Below are 12495 nucleotides of genomic sequence, written 5' to 3' on the forward strand. Positions count from 1 at the left end.
TACTCTTTGTCACACACAAGTTAATCATTTTGATGATGCTTTTGTGCTGTGTATCTTAAGATTATTCCATCACTAAGACAATAAATATTTTCTTCTAATACTATACTAGAGTTTAGTATTTTATATCCAGGTTTTTATTCCATCTGGATTTTACTTCTGTAAGTGCTACAAAGTAGGGATCAAGTCTCCTTTTGCTGATTATTTCAATATCATAAAACACAATCCCACAGATGAAGTGGAATCCTCAAATGATACACCTGATTTATTGTATACACATGAATCTGTTTCTGACTATATGATACTTCATTCTGTATACACATGAATCTGAATCTGACTATATGATACTTCCTTCCAATAACTTCTAGGCCAATCACACATCATCCTCTGAATTGCCACAGCTTTATAATGCTTTTGTATCTGGTAGGGGCCAAAACCTTCCTCCCTGTTTTGGTTATCCTTATATATACTTTACTCATCCATGAATTTCAAAACATCACCTCCAATTCCAGGAAATCTCAGGTGAGTTTTAGGCTCATAAATGCTTAGCACACACTGTGGCCTAGTTGGACAAACATACTCACCTGGGCCCGAAGGTCAGATATGCAGATAAACTTCTTAAGCACGTTCTTGGGAAGGATATAGGTGTACCCAGTCTCCTTGATGTCATCAGATGAAACATAGATGTGATTGGTCCTTAGGTGCAGGTTGGCGGCAGAGATGGCCCTAAAAACAGGCAGGGAATGTTGGCATTTCTCAACTCAAGCACCTCATGCAGCACCGACAGGCCTTCCCATCCCCACCCCTCTGCCCTGTGCACTACCTGACCCTCCATTCAGTCTTAGAGGAGAAAGTCTGGGTCTCGTAGTTGCTGGTGGTGGAGGTGATGATTTCGTCACCATGCTTGTTGACAGTGCGAGTCTGGGTTGCAGTCAGCTGCGACTGTTCCTTGGTCTGCTTCTCAATCTCAGCGATCTGCTGCCGCTGCTGTGATGGTGCTGAGATCTCCATCCCCAGGATGATGTCCCGAATTTCTGACTGTGTCAGCGATGCCACATTCACACTGTGGGGACGGTGTGAGTCACACCACAATGATCCCTTCCCTTGGTCGCTTATACCCCTAACTGCAAGCTTGTTAACTGGGTGAGAAACGGAGCCCATACGTACCCTGACCCCAGACAATCCTAAGTGACACTTATACAGCAAGTGTGAAGTGGAAATACACTAATATGGATCAGATTTGTCACATCCCAGGCTGACCCTATGCCTGTACACCTTCTGATCATGCTCAAACCAGATTTAGCACCCACACCTCCCACTCTACCTCAACAAAAAGTGCCCTGAAACTGGAAAAACTTTCAAAAACGAAAATGCTGGAACAAGTTCTCAGAGTTGACACGTCAGTCACCCTTACCAATGTCTGGAAATCTATGGACATTTTTGGTTGCAAAAATGACAGGGAAAGAGAAAGAAGGAAAGTGTGGGTGTGTTTTATTAGCTGTGCTACTGTGGGGTCTGGGATGTAAGAACTCCGTGTGTGTGTGTGTGTGTTATGAGCTGTGGTACTGAGGGGTCTAGGATGTTAGAACTCTCTCTACTATGTGGGTGTGCATGTGTGCATAGGTGTGTGTGTCTGTGTGTGTGATAAGCTGTGGTACTGAGGGATATGGGATGTTAGAATCCCCTCTACTGCATGGGCTGTGTGTGTGTCTGTGTGATGAGCTGTGATACTGAGGGGTCTGGGATATTAGAACTCCCTGGACTGCATGGACAGTAAAGAAACACCCTGCTCAAAATAATAACAGTGCCTCTGCTAAGGAACAGTGCCCAAGAGTCAGCTTGAGCCCTGAGACATGGACACTTCCTACACCATCAGAAGACACAACCTACAGGCATCTCCATGACAGTTTCTTGAGAATCGTCTTGGCTTAAAACGTTTGGAAAAGCCCAGAAAGCATACGCCGAGCCGCCTGTCTACCCCTGCGGCTCCCCCGGCAGCCCCCACCACTCACTTGTTCTTCTTGCCGTAGTCAGCCAAGATGAGGTCCTTGAGCTGCACCTCCACCTTGATCCACTCCTCGTCGGTCAGAGTGGGCCAGATGTGGTGCGGCTCTGTGATCGTAGTCTTGTCTGGCTTCAGGATCACCTTTGCGCGGTCGTTGTTCACGTGCAGGGCGCGCAGAATCAGGATGAGGCGGGAGAAGGCCTGGGGAGAGGTATGGTGGCAAGGGAGGTCAGCTACTGGACATTCTTCCCTCTCCACCAGCCCATCCCTTTGGAGACTCACACCCTAAGGTGTCCCCCTCACTGCAGGCAGGGGCACTGACCCATCCACAGGTGGATGAGGTGAAAATAGCCCCCCAAGAGGCCTGTGGAGAAAGTTAAGGCACAGGACTTTCTTGTGACTCCATACCCACTCCTCTCAGAGTGGCGCTCCTAGCAAGGTGGTTTCATACCGTGTAAGATGAGATAGTCTTGAGCCAGTCATCATAGAGATTAAAGAGAACCATCTGCGGCTCAGTGGCTTTAAGGATGAGATCCCCAAACTTCTCCACCTTGAGGCAAGCCTGGAAGGGGAGCTGGAGCTCTGATCCTTTAATCACAATATTGGGGAAGTCCAGCAAGTGCACCTGAGACAAGATCAAGTCCAAGTTTAGAAACAGAGTCAGCAGGTCTCAGCCCTCTTTCCTTCTACCTCATTCACCACCTCACCTCCAGTGGATCCAGCATGCCTTTCCTAGTGACAATGATCTGCTTGGGCTGCTCCTCCACGGGCAGAGACCGGATCAGGGCAGCCACCTCCTCAGCTGTCTTCCATTTAGCCAACTAATAAACAAGAGAGGAGGACAGGGAAACTGAGTCTCCACCCTCCCAGGTCAGCTAGACCAGAACATCCCAGTCTTGAAACACTTACCCTATGTCTCTACTGCATGCTACTAACTGTTCGGTACTCAAGAGCTATAGAAAAATGTCCAATTGTCTTGCCCCAAAGGATGTTTCAACCTAGCTGGCCAGACAAAACTCACACAGGCCTAGTGTTTGATTATATAAACACTATGTCAGCAACAAAAGAAATTAAGGCTAAAGGTCACAAAAAGCTGCACAAAGAAAGAAGTCTTGAGGAATGAGTAAGACAGTGATTAACAGAGCTAAGAGAAGAGTTCATTCTAGCAAAGCCACAGAGGAGGAGATGTTCACCAGGGTTTGGGATACCAGGATCCTGGATTGACTGCCAGAGGGCACATGCTACAGGGGAAGAGAAACTGTGGTTGGACAAATGATAGCCTACCTACATATTAAGTATCTAGAAAACCAAAGAGTTAACTTAGAAGAAGTAAGGGGTTACCAAAGGCTTTGAGGTAGAGAAGAGATTTGGTGAAACCGACATTTTAAGAGTGTGTGTTCCCTTTAGAAAGATGATTTTCCATAGCCCTCTTCAAGGTAGGTTAGAGACCAATTATTCTTGGACTTCCTACAAGAAGAACACTTCTCAAGTTAAGTAATTCAGGGGGAAAAGTGTAAATGAGATAGCCTCAAACTTGCAAAAAGAGAAATAGGGAGATTCTCTCTCACACATCAATCCAATACCAAAGAATAAGAGGCAGCAAGGTTCTACAGCCTCTCTACCCTTTAACAGGCTCACCTGCCCCAAACGTTTCTGTCCAGCCCACACAGATGTGTGAATTATCTTGAGAAACAGCTGCCCTGTGCGTGGGTTGAAGATGAAGATGGCCCCATTGATGGGCTTGGTGGTCAAATTCCCTTCAAAGGTCTAAAGAATGGTTACATCAGTTAGCACAGTCTAGACACAATCAGCCTGCCTTCCTTCCGGTATGCATGCATTTGCCCAGTCACCCTCCCATAGGCATATACAAAGCCCCACACATCCACATGCGTCTAACTCTCACCTTATGGATAGTCACTCTGTAGACATTAGTGTCATCCACAAACCAAATAATCTGGTTGGAGAAGAGCTCACCGTAGTTCTGAGAGGACAGATAGGGCTCAGTGGGCTCAGATGAATAGAGCTGCAGCCCCTTACGGATCCGTTCACGTAGCACATACAAGGCAGGATTTGCCTTCATGATCTTGGCCATGGCCTGCTGTATGAGAGGCTTGCTGCCAGGGAACCAGTTTCCATAGGCACTGTGAAGGGGGAAGAGGCAAGAGAGATTAAGACCAGACTAGAAGTCCCAGGAACAAGGCAAAATGCAACTACAGAGGAAGAAAAGACTGTTCACCAGGCGGAGATGAGAGTGTCTGCTCATGTACACAGAGGCAAGGAAGAGTCAGTGACCCAGATGAGCAAACTGGCAAACCTCCACCTCACCTGGGCAAACCAAAAAGCACATGTATACTTTTGGGGTGGGGGGAGGGACAAATTAGGAAGCTGATAATAACATATATACCCTACTGTATATAAAACAGATAAATAATAAGGACCTACTGTATAGCACAGATAACTCTACTCCAGACTGTGTAATAACCTATATGGAATCTGAAAAAAACTGATATAGGCATATGTATAACTAAGGCACTTTGCTGTGCACCTGACATGAACACGACACTGTAAATCAACTACAATATAAAATAAAAATTAATGGGGTGGGAGAGAGGTTCAAGAGGGAGGAGCCATATGATACACCTATGACCAATTCATGTTGATGAATGCCAGAAACTAACACAATGTTGTAAAGCAATTACCCATCAACTAAAAATAATTTTTAAAAATTAAAACAAAGTATGGGGCTGATGAAAAACACATGTTTTTGAGCCTCAACTTACCTATGCAGGTTATATGCCAGGTCAATGGCAATGAGCACACCAGTGGGTGAAGGGTAGATACTCATGTTGTCTGTGGTGTAGTCCAAGAACTTGGCCCGGGCATAACGCTCAATGTCATGGGAATCATAGTCCCCCCAGCGCAACTGTATGTCAATCCAATACTTCTGAGTGGTGGTGCTATCCATCACATCCCTGAAAGTGGAGAGGGGTCAGGAGTCTAGGCTTCCAGGAAGACAATGGCACAACCAATATCCCCAGGACATCAAGAACTCTCAATTGCTCCATCTACATCTTAAAACCAACCCCTCTCCTATTCCAGATCAGCAAGATGCACCAGACAATCAGCAGACCTGGCTGAAGGTGTTGACAGAATCAGGGGGTAGCACTGGCTTCTAATTAGAAAAAAAGGCTGCCAGGGACAATTTCAAAAGTAGTGCTGCTAGAAAAACAGTAAAATGAAGGTTCCCAGATGCCCAGGGTTGGGTCAGAAGGCACTTACTTAGAATCAGCCAGCAATGAGGGCCGGGAGACATTCCACTTATAGGATGCAAACAGCAGGATATCTGCACAGGAAGAATTCATCTTATAGGACTTTCGGGGGTGGATTGTCTCCTTCTGAACTGTCTCAATTTCCAGTGCATCCAGTTCCTGATCAAATACCTGGAGGCGAAGGTGGAAAGGTTATGACTGATTATGGAAGCCTGCTTGGAATGGGGGCTGACAGAATTGAAGATAATGGGGCAGCTGGGACCACAACAGAAGTCTCATCCTTGGAGCTGAGGGTGGATTTCCACACCCAAAAGAGCGAGCAAACTGGGCTTTCTATGGCATCCTTTCTCCTCAATTCGGCCGCACCTGACACAAGTCCATAACGATGCTCTCGTGGATCTTCTGCCACAGGTGAGCTCGGAAGATCTGGATGAGAGAGATCTTCAGCGTGGGGATCTTGCCATGCATGAAGATCCCGGTCAGGTCCAGCTGCACCTGAAAGCCCACGTACACCTGACGCGAGAAAGAGAGGGAGAGACTGAGACTCTGGTTCTCAAGACGTAGCTGAGGAGGGAGAAACCCCTGCTTTTAGCTTCCCATTCCCATGTCTACCAATCACACTCACGTTGGCTCGGTTGATGGTTGGGGACCACCAGAGGGTGAATCTACGATTGGGAATCTGGTTCAATCCTGATCGCTGAGCATTGGTGAGCTTCTTCCACTTCATGGACTCCTCAAAACCACTGGCCTTCTCCCTGGGAAACAGAAGAGATCAGGTAAAGTGATGTCCTGCCATCTCCCAAGAGCACTGCTGACCTCCTGGGGTGGCTGTCTGGGAAACACCATAGTAGGAAACAAAGGCACACGAGGGATGAACTCAAGAGAGCTGTGACATGTGAGAGATCACTGGAGAGAGAACAGGGGTTTCCCTGGTGGTCCAGTGGTTAAGACTCCACACTTGCAATGCAGGGGGTGCAGGTCTGATCACTGATCAGAGAACTAAGGTCCTGCAAGCCCTGTGGCACTGCCAAAAAATAAATCAATGAATAAAAACCAACTAGCAACTATAAGGAGAGAACAGAATCCTCACCAGAAAAGCCCCTCCCAGGTAGGGAAGTAAGTGCCCTTGAAGAGGGTGTGTTCCAGAATGCCTTCCACACCACCCAGGGCCTGGATCATGTCAGTACGGTAGTTGTTCAGGTTCCAGAGCTTCCCATCATGCCGCTGGTGTGTCCACCAGAAAGGGTTCTGCTTCAAAACCTAGAAGGCAAGGCAGGTCCTGTCAAGCTTCCAGGAGCCCACTGCCCCAGGTTCCCAGAACAGCCACAGTCCCCTCCAGTACCTGGTACTGTTTAAAGTCAGTTCGAACACGCCAGCCCTTATCATAAGCCAGTGTGTGCCTGTCCTTCTGGAAGAGAGTGTTGATTCGAGGAATGCCACGATCCCATGAATCTTCCAGATCTTCTAGGGTCAGTCGTCTGCCAAGGAAAAAAGATCAAACTTAAATACATATATGAAAAGTTCAGCATTCTTCCCTAGCCAAGGATAAATATGGTCAGATATAGAACCTACTTCCTTGACTCCACACAATACGGCATGCTCTGCCCTGACCTTTAGGCAGGGCTCAAAGGTCACCCCTCCTCCCCTGACAGAACTGCTAAACCCTCATGGATGCCCACCTGTTCTGAGCAATGGCCTCTTGTCTCTTGAGTGCATACTCAGCCCAGACCCGCTGAGAATCAATGAACTCACTCTCCCATGGCTGTATGTAGCGATACAAATTGGGAATCAGCTGGTCTTCTTCATGACTCATTCCTGAACGGAAGTGTGTGATACCTACATCTGTCTGCTTGGACCACCTGTTGGGGAGCACAACCAAGATTAGAAGAAAACAAAGGCTAAAAATAAAGAAACACCCCCTTTCCCTCAGGGTCTAGCAAGATTCTTAGCAAAGTCCTACCTGAGGTCAGACTGGGGAATGAGCACATGGCCCATTGAGAGCATGCCAAGTCCACCCAACTCCTTAGGGGTGTAGAAAACGACAGGGGGGAATCGACTCGGCATCTTGGAGTTGAGGCCAATCTTGATTCGTGTCTGGATCTTGTTCTCACACTTCACCAGCAAGTCCAGGAGCTCCTGGGTGTTTACCACAGCCTCTCGAAAGTATGTCATAAGGCCAATAAGAGCTGTGTTCCACTTATTCACAATCTGAAGACAGTGAGAAGTAAATTATCAATAAGTCATTGCAGGAAGAGGGTGTGTGGCTGGGAATCACTAGATACAATTAGCTATATTCTTTCTAGTTCTCAAGAAAGAGCTGAGCTCAATGTCATTAGGGAAGTGTGTATAAATCGAAATCGCTATGAGATATACTTAACACCCATTGGACAGGCGATGAGTGAGTGACAAGTATTAGCAAGGATGTGGAGAAAATACAGTTATCATATACTACTAGTGGGAATATGAAATAGTATAGCCACACTGAAACAGCCTGGCAGTTCTCAAAAGGTTAAACGGAGTAACTGTATGACCCAATAATCCTACTACCAGGTATATACCCAAGAGAAATAAAAACTTATGTCCAAACAAAAATGTGTCCATGGACTTCCCTGGTGGTCCAGTGGTTAAGAATCCACCTGCCAATGCACGGCACAAGGGTTTGTGCTCTGGTCCAGAAAGATTCCACATGCCACAGGGCAACTAAGTCCATGTGCCACAACTACTGAGGCTGAGCTCTAGGGCCCAAGCTCTTCAACAAGAGAAGCCTCCGCAATGAGAAGCCCACACACAACCAGAGTAGCCCTAGCCTGCTCCAACTACAGAAAGACCATGCACAGCAGTGAAGACCCAGCACAGCCTAAACAAATATATTAATTAAAAAGTCACATTAAAAATGTGTACACAAATTGTTCATAAAGGCATTATTCATAATAGCCAGAAAACAGAAAAACCCCAAATGTCCATCTGACAAACAAAATGTGGTACAGCCATATAAGAAAATATTATAAGGAAATATTATTTATCCATGAAAAGGACTGAAATACTCATACATGCTACAACATGGATAAACCTTGAAAACATGCTAAGTGAAAGAAGCCTGATGAAAAAGGTCATATCCATGATCCACTTACATTAAATGTCCAGAATAAACAAATCCATATAGACAGAAAATAGAGGGACTTCCCTGGTGGTCCAGTGGTTAAGAATTCACCTAGCAATGTTGCATATGAGGGTTTGAATCCTGATTGGGGAACTAAGATCTCACATGCTGTGGATCAACTAAGTCCCAGTACTACAACTTCTGAGGCCACATGCTCCAGAGCCCACAGAACGTAACTACGTGCACCACACGAAGAGCCCGCATGATGCAACAAATGCCATGTGCCACAACTAAGACCCAGAGCCGCAACTACCAAGCCTGCATGACGCAATACTGAAGCCCACGGGCCCTAGAGCCTGTGCTCCACACAAGAGAAGACACTGCAGTGAGAAACTCACCCACCTCAACTAGAGTAGACCCCGCTCACTGCAACTAAACATAGCCTACACAGCAATGAAGACCTAGCACAGCCAAAAATAAATTAAACAGAAACAGATGATGGAATTAGTAGACAAGGACCTACAGCATTTATAATTATGCTTGAAGATATAAGATAAACATGAACATAATGAGGAGAGAAATAGCTGTTAAAGACCCAAATGAAAAAACTTCTAGAGATAAAAATTTCAGTATCTGAAAATTTAACAACATTGTAAAGCTTCAGAAGAAAATAATGAAGGCAAAATACATACTTATCCTGACAAACAAAAGCAGAGCATGTTCACTGCCAGTAGACACTTACTACAAGCGACGTTAAAGGAAATTCTTCAACGGAGAAAGTACCAGATGGAAACATGGATCTACATAAAGTTATGAAGAACACCAGAGACAGTATGTGGATAAAAAGACATTTGTTTCTCATTTTGTAATTTCTATAGAAGATTAAAAGGCTGTTGAAAGCCAAAAGAGCAACAATGTATCACTGTATTTATAATATAGGTACAGTTAAAACTACAAAGAATAAGGGGAAAAATGAAAGTAAACTACTGTAAGGTTATCATACAATATGTAATGTAATAGACTAGTGGTCAGAGTAAGACAGAGGTGTACACTGTAAACCCTAGAGCCACCAAAAAAAAAGAACCGTAGCTAATAATCAAAGAGTGGAGATAAGTGAAAATCATACCAAAATCCCCACTTAATCCAAAAGAAACTTGGAAAATTAGTTACTCAAGTTTTCCTGGGTCTCTTTCACAGATTTATGTTATGAAACCTTTGTTTTTCTCATGTTTAAAAAATAAGTTAAAAAGAAGGCAGGAAAAGAGGAAAAAAAACAGAACAAAGAACAGATGGCAGATTTAAACTCAACCATACGGACAGTTATCTCAAACTTAATTGGAATGTTTAGACTACTCATATGGCAAAGACTGTTCAAATGAATTTAAAAAGCAAGAACCAACTAAGTGGATTCTGTAAGAAGTTAACTTTAATTATAATGACATAGGTTAAAAGTATAAAGATGGAAAAAGACATCCATGCACACACAAAACAAAGCTAAAGGGGTGGTGCTGATAACAAACAATGTAGACTTTAGAGCAGAGAATATTACAAGCAATAAAGGACATTTCATGATGATAAAGGAGTCAATTCATTAAGAAGATATGATAATTCTAAACATACTGCATACTTAATAACACAGCCTCAAAATATATGAAGCAAAAAAAATGATGGACCTGTTGAAACATTAAGACTCAAAGAAAAACAAAGCATGTAATTATGCCCAAGGGGGGGGGTGGGGGTGCGGGGGGGGGGGGGGTGGCGGTGGCGGTGTGTGTGTGTGTGTGTGTGTGTGTGTGTGTGTGTGTGTGTGTGTATGCCCAACTATATATATTCCTTGTGAGGATGTCAACAGTGTTGTTTCTATCTACTGAAATGTCTTGTGTGCACTAGTTGTTAATTTCTAATTCCAGCTGTATCTTCGGGTACATGATAACAGCATTCCACCTGGCACACTCCTTGATCATCACTCACATGCAGGTTTCTGAAGAGAAGTCTGTCCCAGGGAGATGGCTCCCCACCCCCTAAACCTGCTCATCTCCTGATGACTCGCTGGTTTTCCATCCGCAAGCCAAGTATGTTTGTCCAACTTTCACTAAATATTTAAAAGATACCAGAGCAGTATGAATTTCAGACATCCTTTGATGCTCAAAAAAAAGTGTAAATTTCTGGGAAAATGTCATGTGTCTTTATATTATAAGCTTAGATGAGTTTAATAAAGTGAATGGTATCTCTGAAGCCAAAAATAAAAAGAGGAACCTGGAAGGAGAAATAAATCCATGACTTCCAACACTCTTCTTTCAGTAATTGACAGAAATAGACAAAAGAAAAAAATAAAAAGACTAATTAAAGGCCTTAAACAACAGAACTTACAGAATCTAAATGACATCTGTAAAACCCAACAATAGCAGAATACAGATTCTTTTTCAAGTACACAGGAGACAGTCACCATAAAGGCTAAACCATAAAACAAGTCTACATTTGAAAAACTAAGATCAAAAAAAAAAAAAAGAAAAACTAAGATCATAAAGATCTGACCATAACAGAATTAAACTAGACACTAATAACATAGAAGTACCTGGAAAAACACCTCAATATCTGAAAATTAAACAGCATACTTCCAAGTAACCTATAGGTAAAATAAGAACTCACAAGGGAAATTAGAAAACATTTTTAACTGAATGAAAAGGAAAACCTATCAAAATTTGAGGGATGCAGCTAAAGCAGTGCTTAAAAGGAGATTTTTCAGCATTGAATATGTCCATTAAAATGGAAGGTCCAAAACTGTCATTTAACCTTTAACAGACTAGAAAATGAAGAGCAAACTAAACCCAAAGTAAGCAAAAGAGCAGAACCAATGAAATAGGAAAGAGAAAAATAAAATTAAACAAAACCAAAAGCAATTTTTGAAAAAGATCAATAAAAAAAGAGAATAAACTGGAAAACACCAAAGATATAATCAAGGTTTTAAGGTAAGGAAAGTTTGTCAGACAACTGTTGAAGTGAAAGATCACACTGGCTGGAGTTATCATAGGCATCAGCCTTGAGCAAACAGTATTCAGGACAGGCAGTATGAAGTGACCCCAGAGTGAGGTAACAGCCTGAACCAAGTCACAGAAGCAAAACCAAGCATCTGAGCAATAAGCCTATAGAAACAGCTGGGGGCCAGAACGGGCTAGATCTGGGAGTAAAGCAAACAGACTTCAACGGGATACCTGAGGCTTAGTAATAAGTTCTCTGACTGTATTTGGCCCTTGGAATCACAAGCTGCACGGTCTGTATGACAGAACACCCCAGTTCTGCTGCAGCTACTAGTGCTGTATTTCCAGTAGGGAATAAGTATGAATTCCCAGACAGCGTCATGTTCCTTTAAGAACAGCAAAAGTTTCCGGGGATGAGAGGAAGCAAAAAGAAAATAACACTGAGTGATTCCATGTATTATGTACCATGGTTAAGAACTTCACACATATTATGTCTTCATAAATGAAACAAATTCAACGTATATAACCTGCCCATCATAATACATGACCAACTTGGAGTGTAACGGGGAAAAATAAAACTGATGTTAGGACAATGGGATTGTTGCTGTTTTCTGGATTTTGTTAGTATTTAATTTCATCTTCCTGTAAATGAAAACATAACTATTAGAGAAATTAATAACTTCTACTGTATCCTTTTAAACCATGATATAGTAGAGAACAATTTTTTTCTATTTAAAACATATGGCTGGGGTGGGGACAGGGGAGACAAACAGGAAGAGAGGGTTTTTTAGGGCATGAAAATTGTACGTTATTTTAGCAATGGATATGTGTTCTTATGGGCGTCCTAAGTGGCACTAGTGGTAAAGAATCCATCTGCAACCCCTAGGTTGGGAAGATCCCCCAGAGGAGGGCATGGCAACCCACCCCAGTATTCTTGCCTGGAGAATTCCACAGACAAAGGAGGCTGGCGGGCTACAGTCCATGGGGCTGCAAAGGGTGAGACACAACTAAGTGACTGAGCACAAGTATTCTTATACACTTGTTCAAGCCCAGAGAATATATACCACACCAAGAGTGAACCCTAAGGTAAACTTGGGACTTTGGATGGTCACAATGTGTCAATGTAGGTTCATCTGTGGTAAAAAT

At 43.6% G+C, this 12495-nt stretch overlaps 1 protein-coding gene across 2 annotated transcripts in view; it reads right to left on the reverse strand.

Annotated features, from left to right (window-relative positions):
* Nucleotides 1-12495, reverse strand: part of PRPF8 (pre-mRNA processing factor 8) — a 32550-nt gene that overhangs the window by 1634 nt on the left and 18421 nt on the right. For both annotated transcript variants that reach the window (XM_020909815.2, XM_020909814.2), the window contains exons 25-39: nucleotides 7232-7479; nucleotides 6951-7130; nucleotides 6614-6749; nucleotides 6362-6531; nucleotides 5897-6026; nucleotides 5638-5784; nucleotides 5282-5442; nucleotides 4783-4974; nucleotides 3906-4143; nucleotides 3641-3769; nucleotides 2710-2823; nucleotides 2454-2627; nucleotides 2010-2203; nucleotides 821-1060; nucleotides 582-723 (exon numbers count right to left, since the gene is read on the reverse strand). In XM_020909815.2, coding sequence (XP_020765474.1) covers nucleotides 582-723; nucleotides 821-1060; nucleotides 2010-2203; nucleotides 2454-2627; nucleotides 2710-2823; nucleotides 3641-3769; nucleotides 3906-4143; nucleotides 4783-4974; nucleotides 5282-5442; nucleotides 5638-5784; nucleotides 5897-6026; nucleotides 6362-6531; nucleotides 6614-6749; nucleotides 6951-7130; nucleotides 7232-7479 — 2595 coding nt within the window. The remainder of the gene's footprint in view (nucleotides 1-581; nucleotides 724-820; nucleotides 1061-2009; nucleotides 2204-2453; nucleotides 2628-2709; nucleotides 2824-3640; nucleotides 3770-3905; nucleotides 4144-4782; nucleotides 4975-5281; nucleotides 5443-5637; nucleotides 5785-5896; nucleotides 6027-6361; nucleotides 6532-6613; nucleotides 6750-6950; nucleotides 7131-7231; nucleotides 7480-12495) is intronic.

The sequence above is a fragment of the Odocoileus virginianus genome, chromosome 17 (assembly GCF_023699985.2).
Source record: "Odocoileus virginianus isolate 20LAN1187 ecotype Illinois chromosome 17, Ovbor_1.2, whole genome shotgun sequence".
NCBI lineage: Eukaryota > Metazoa > Chordata > Mammalia > Artiodactyla > Cervidae > Odocoileus > Odocoileus virginianus.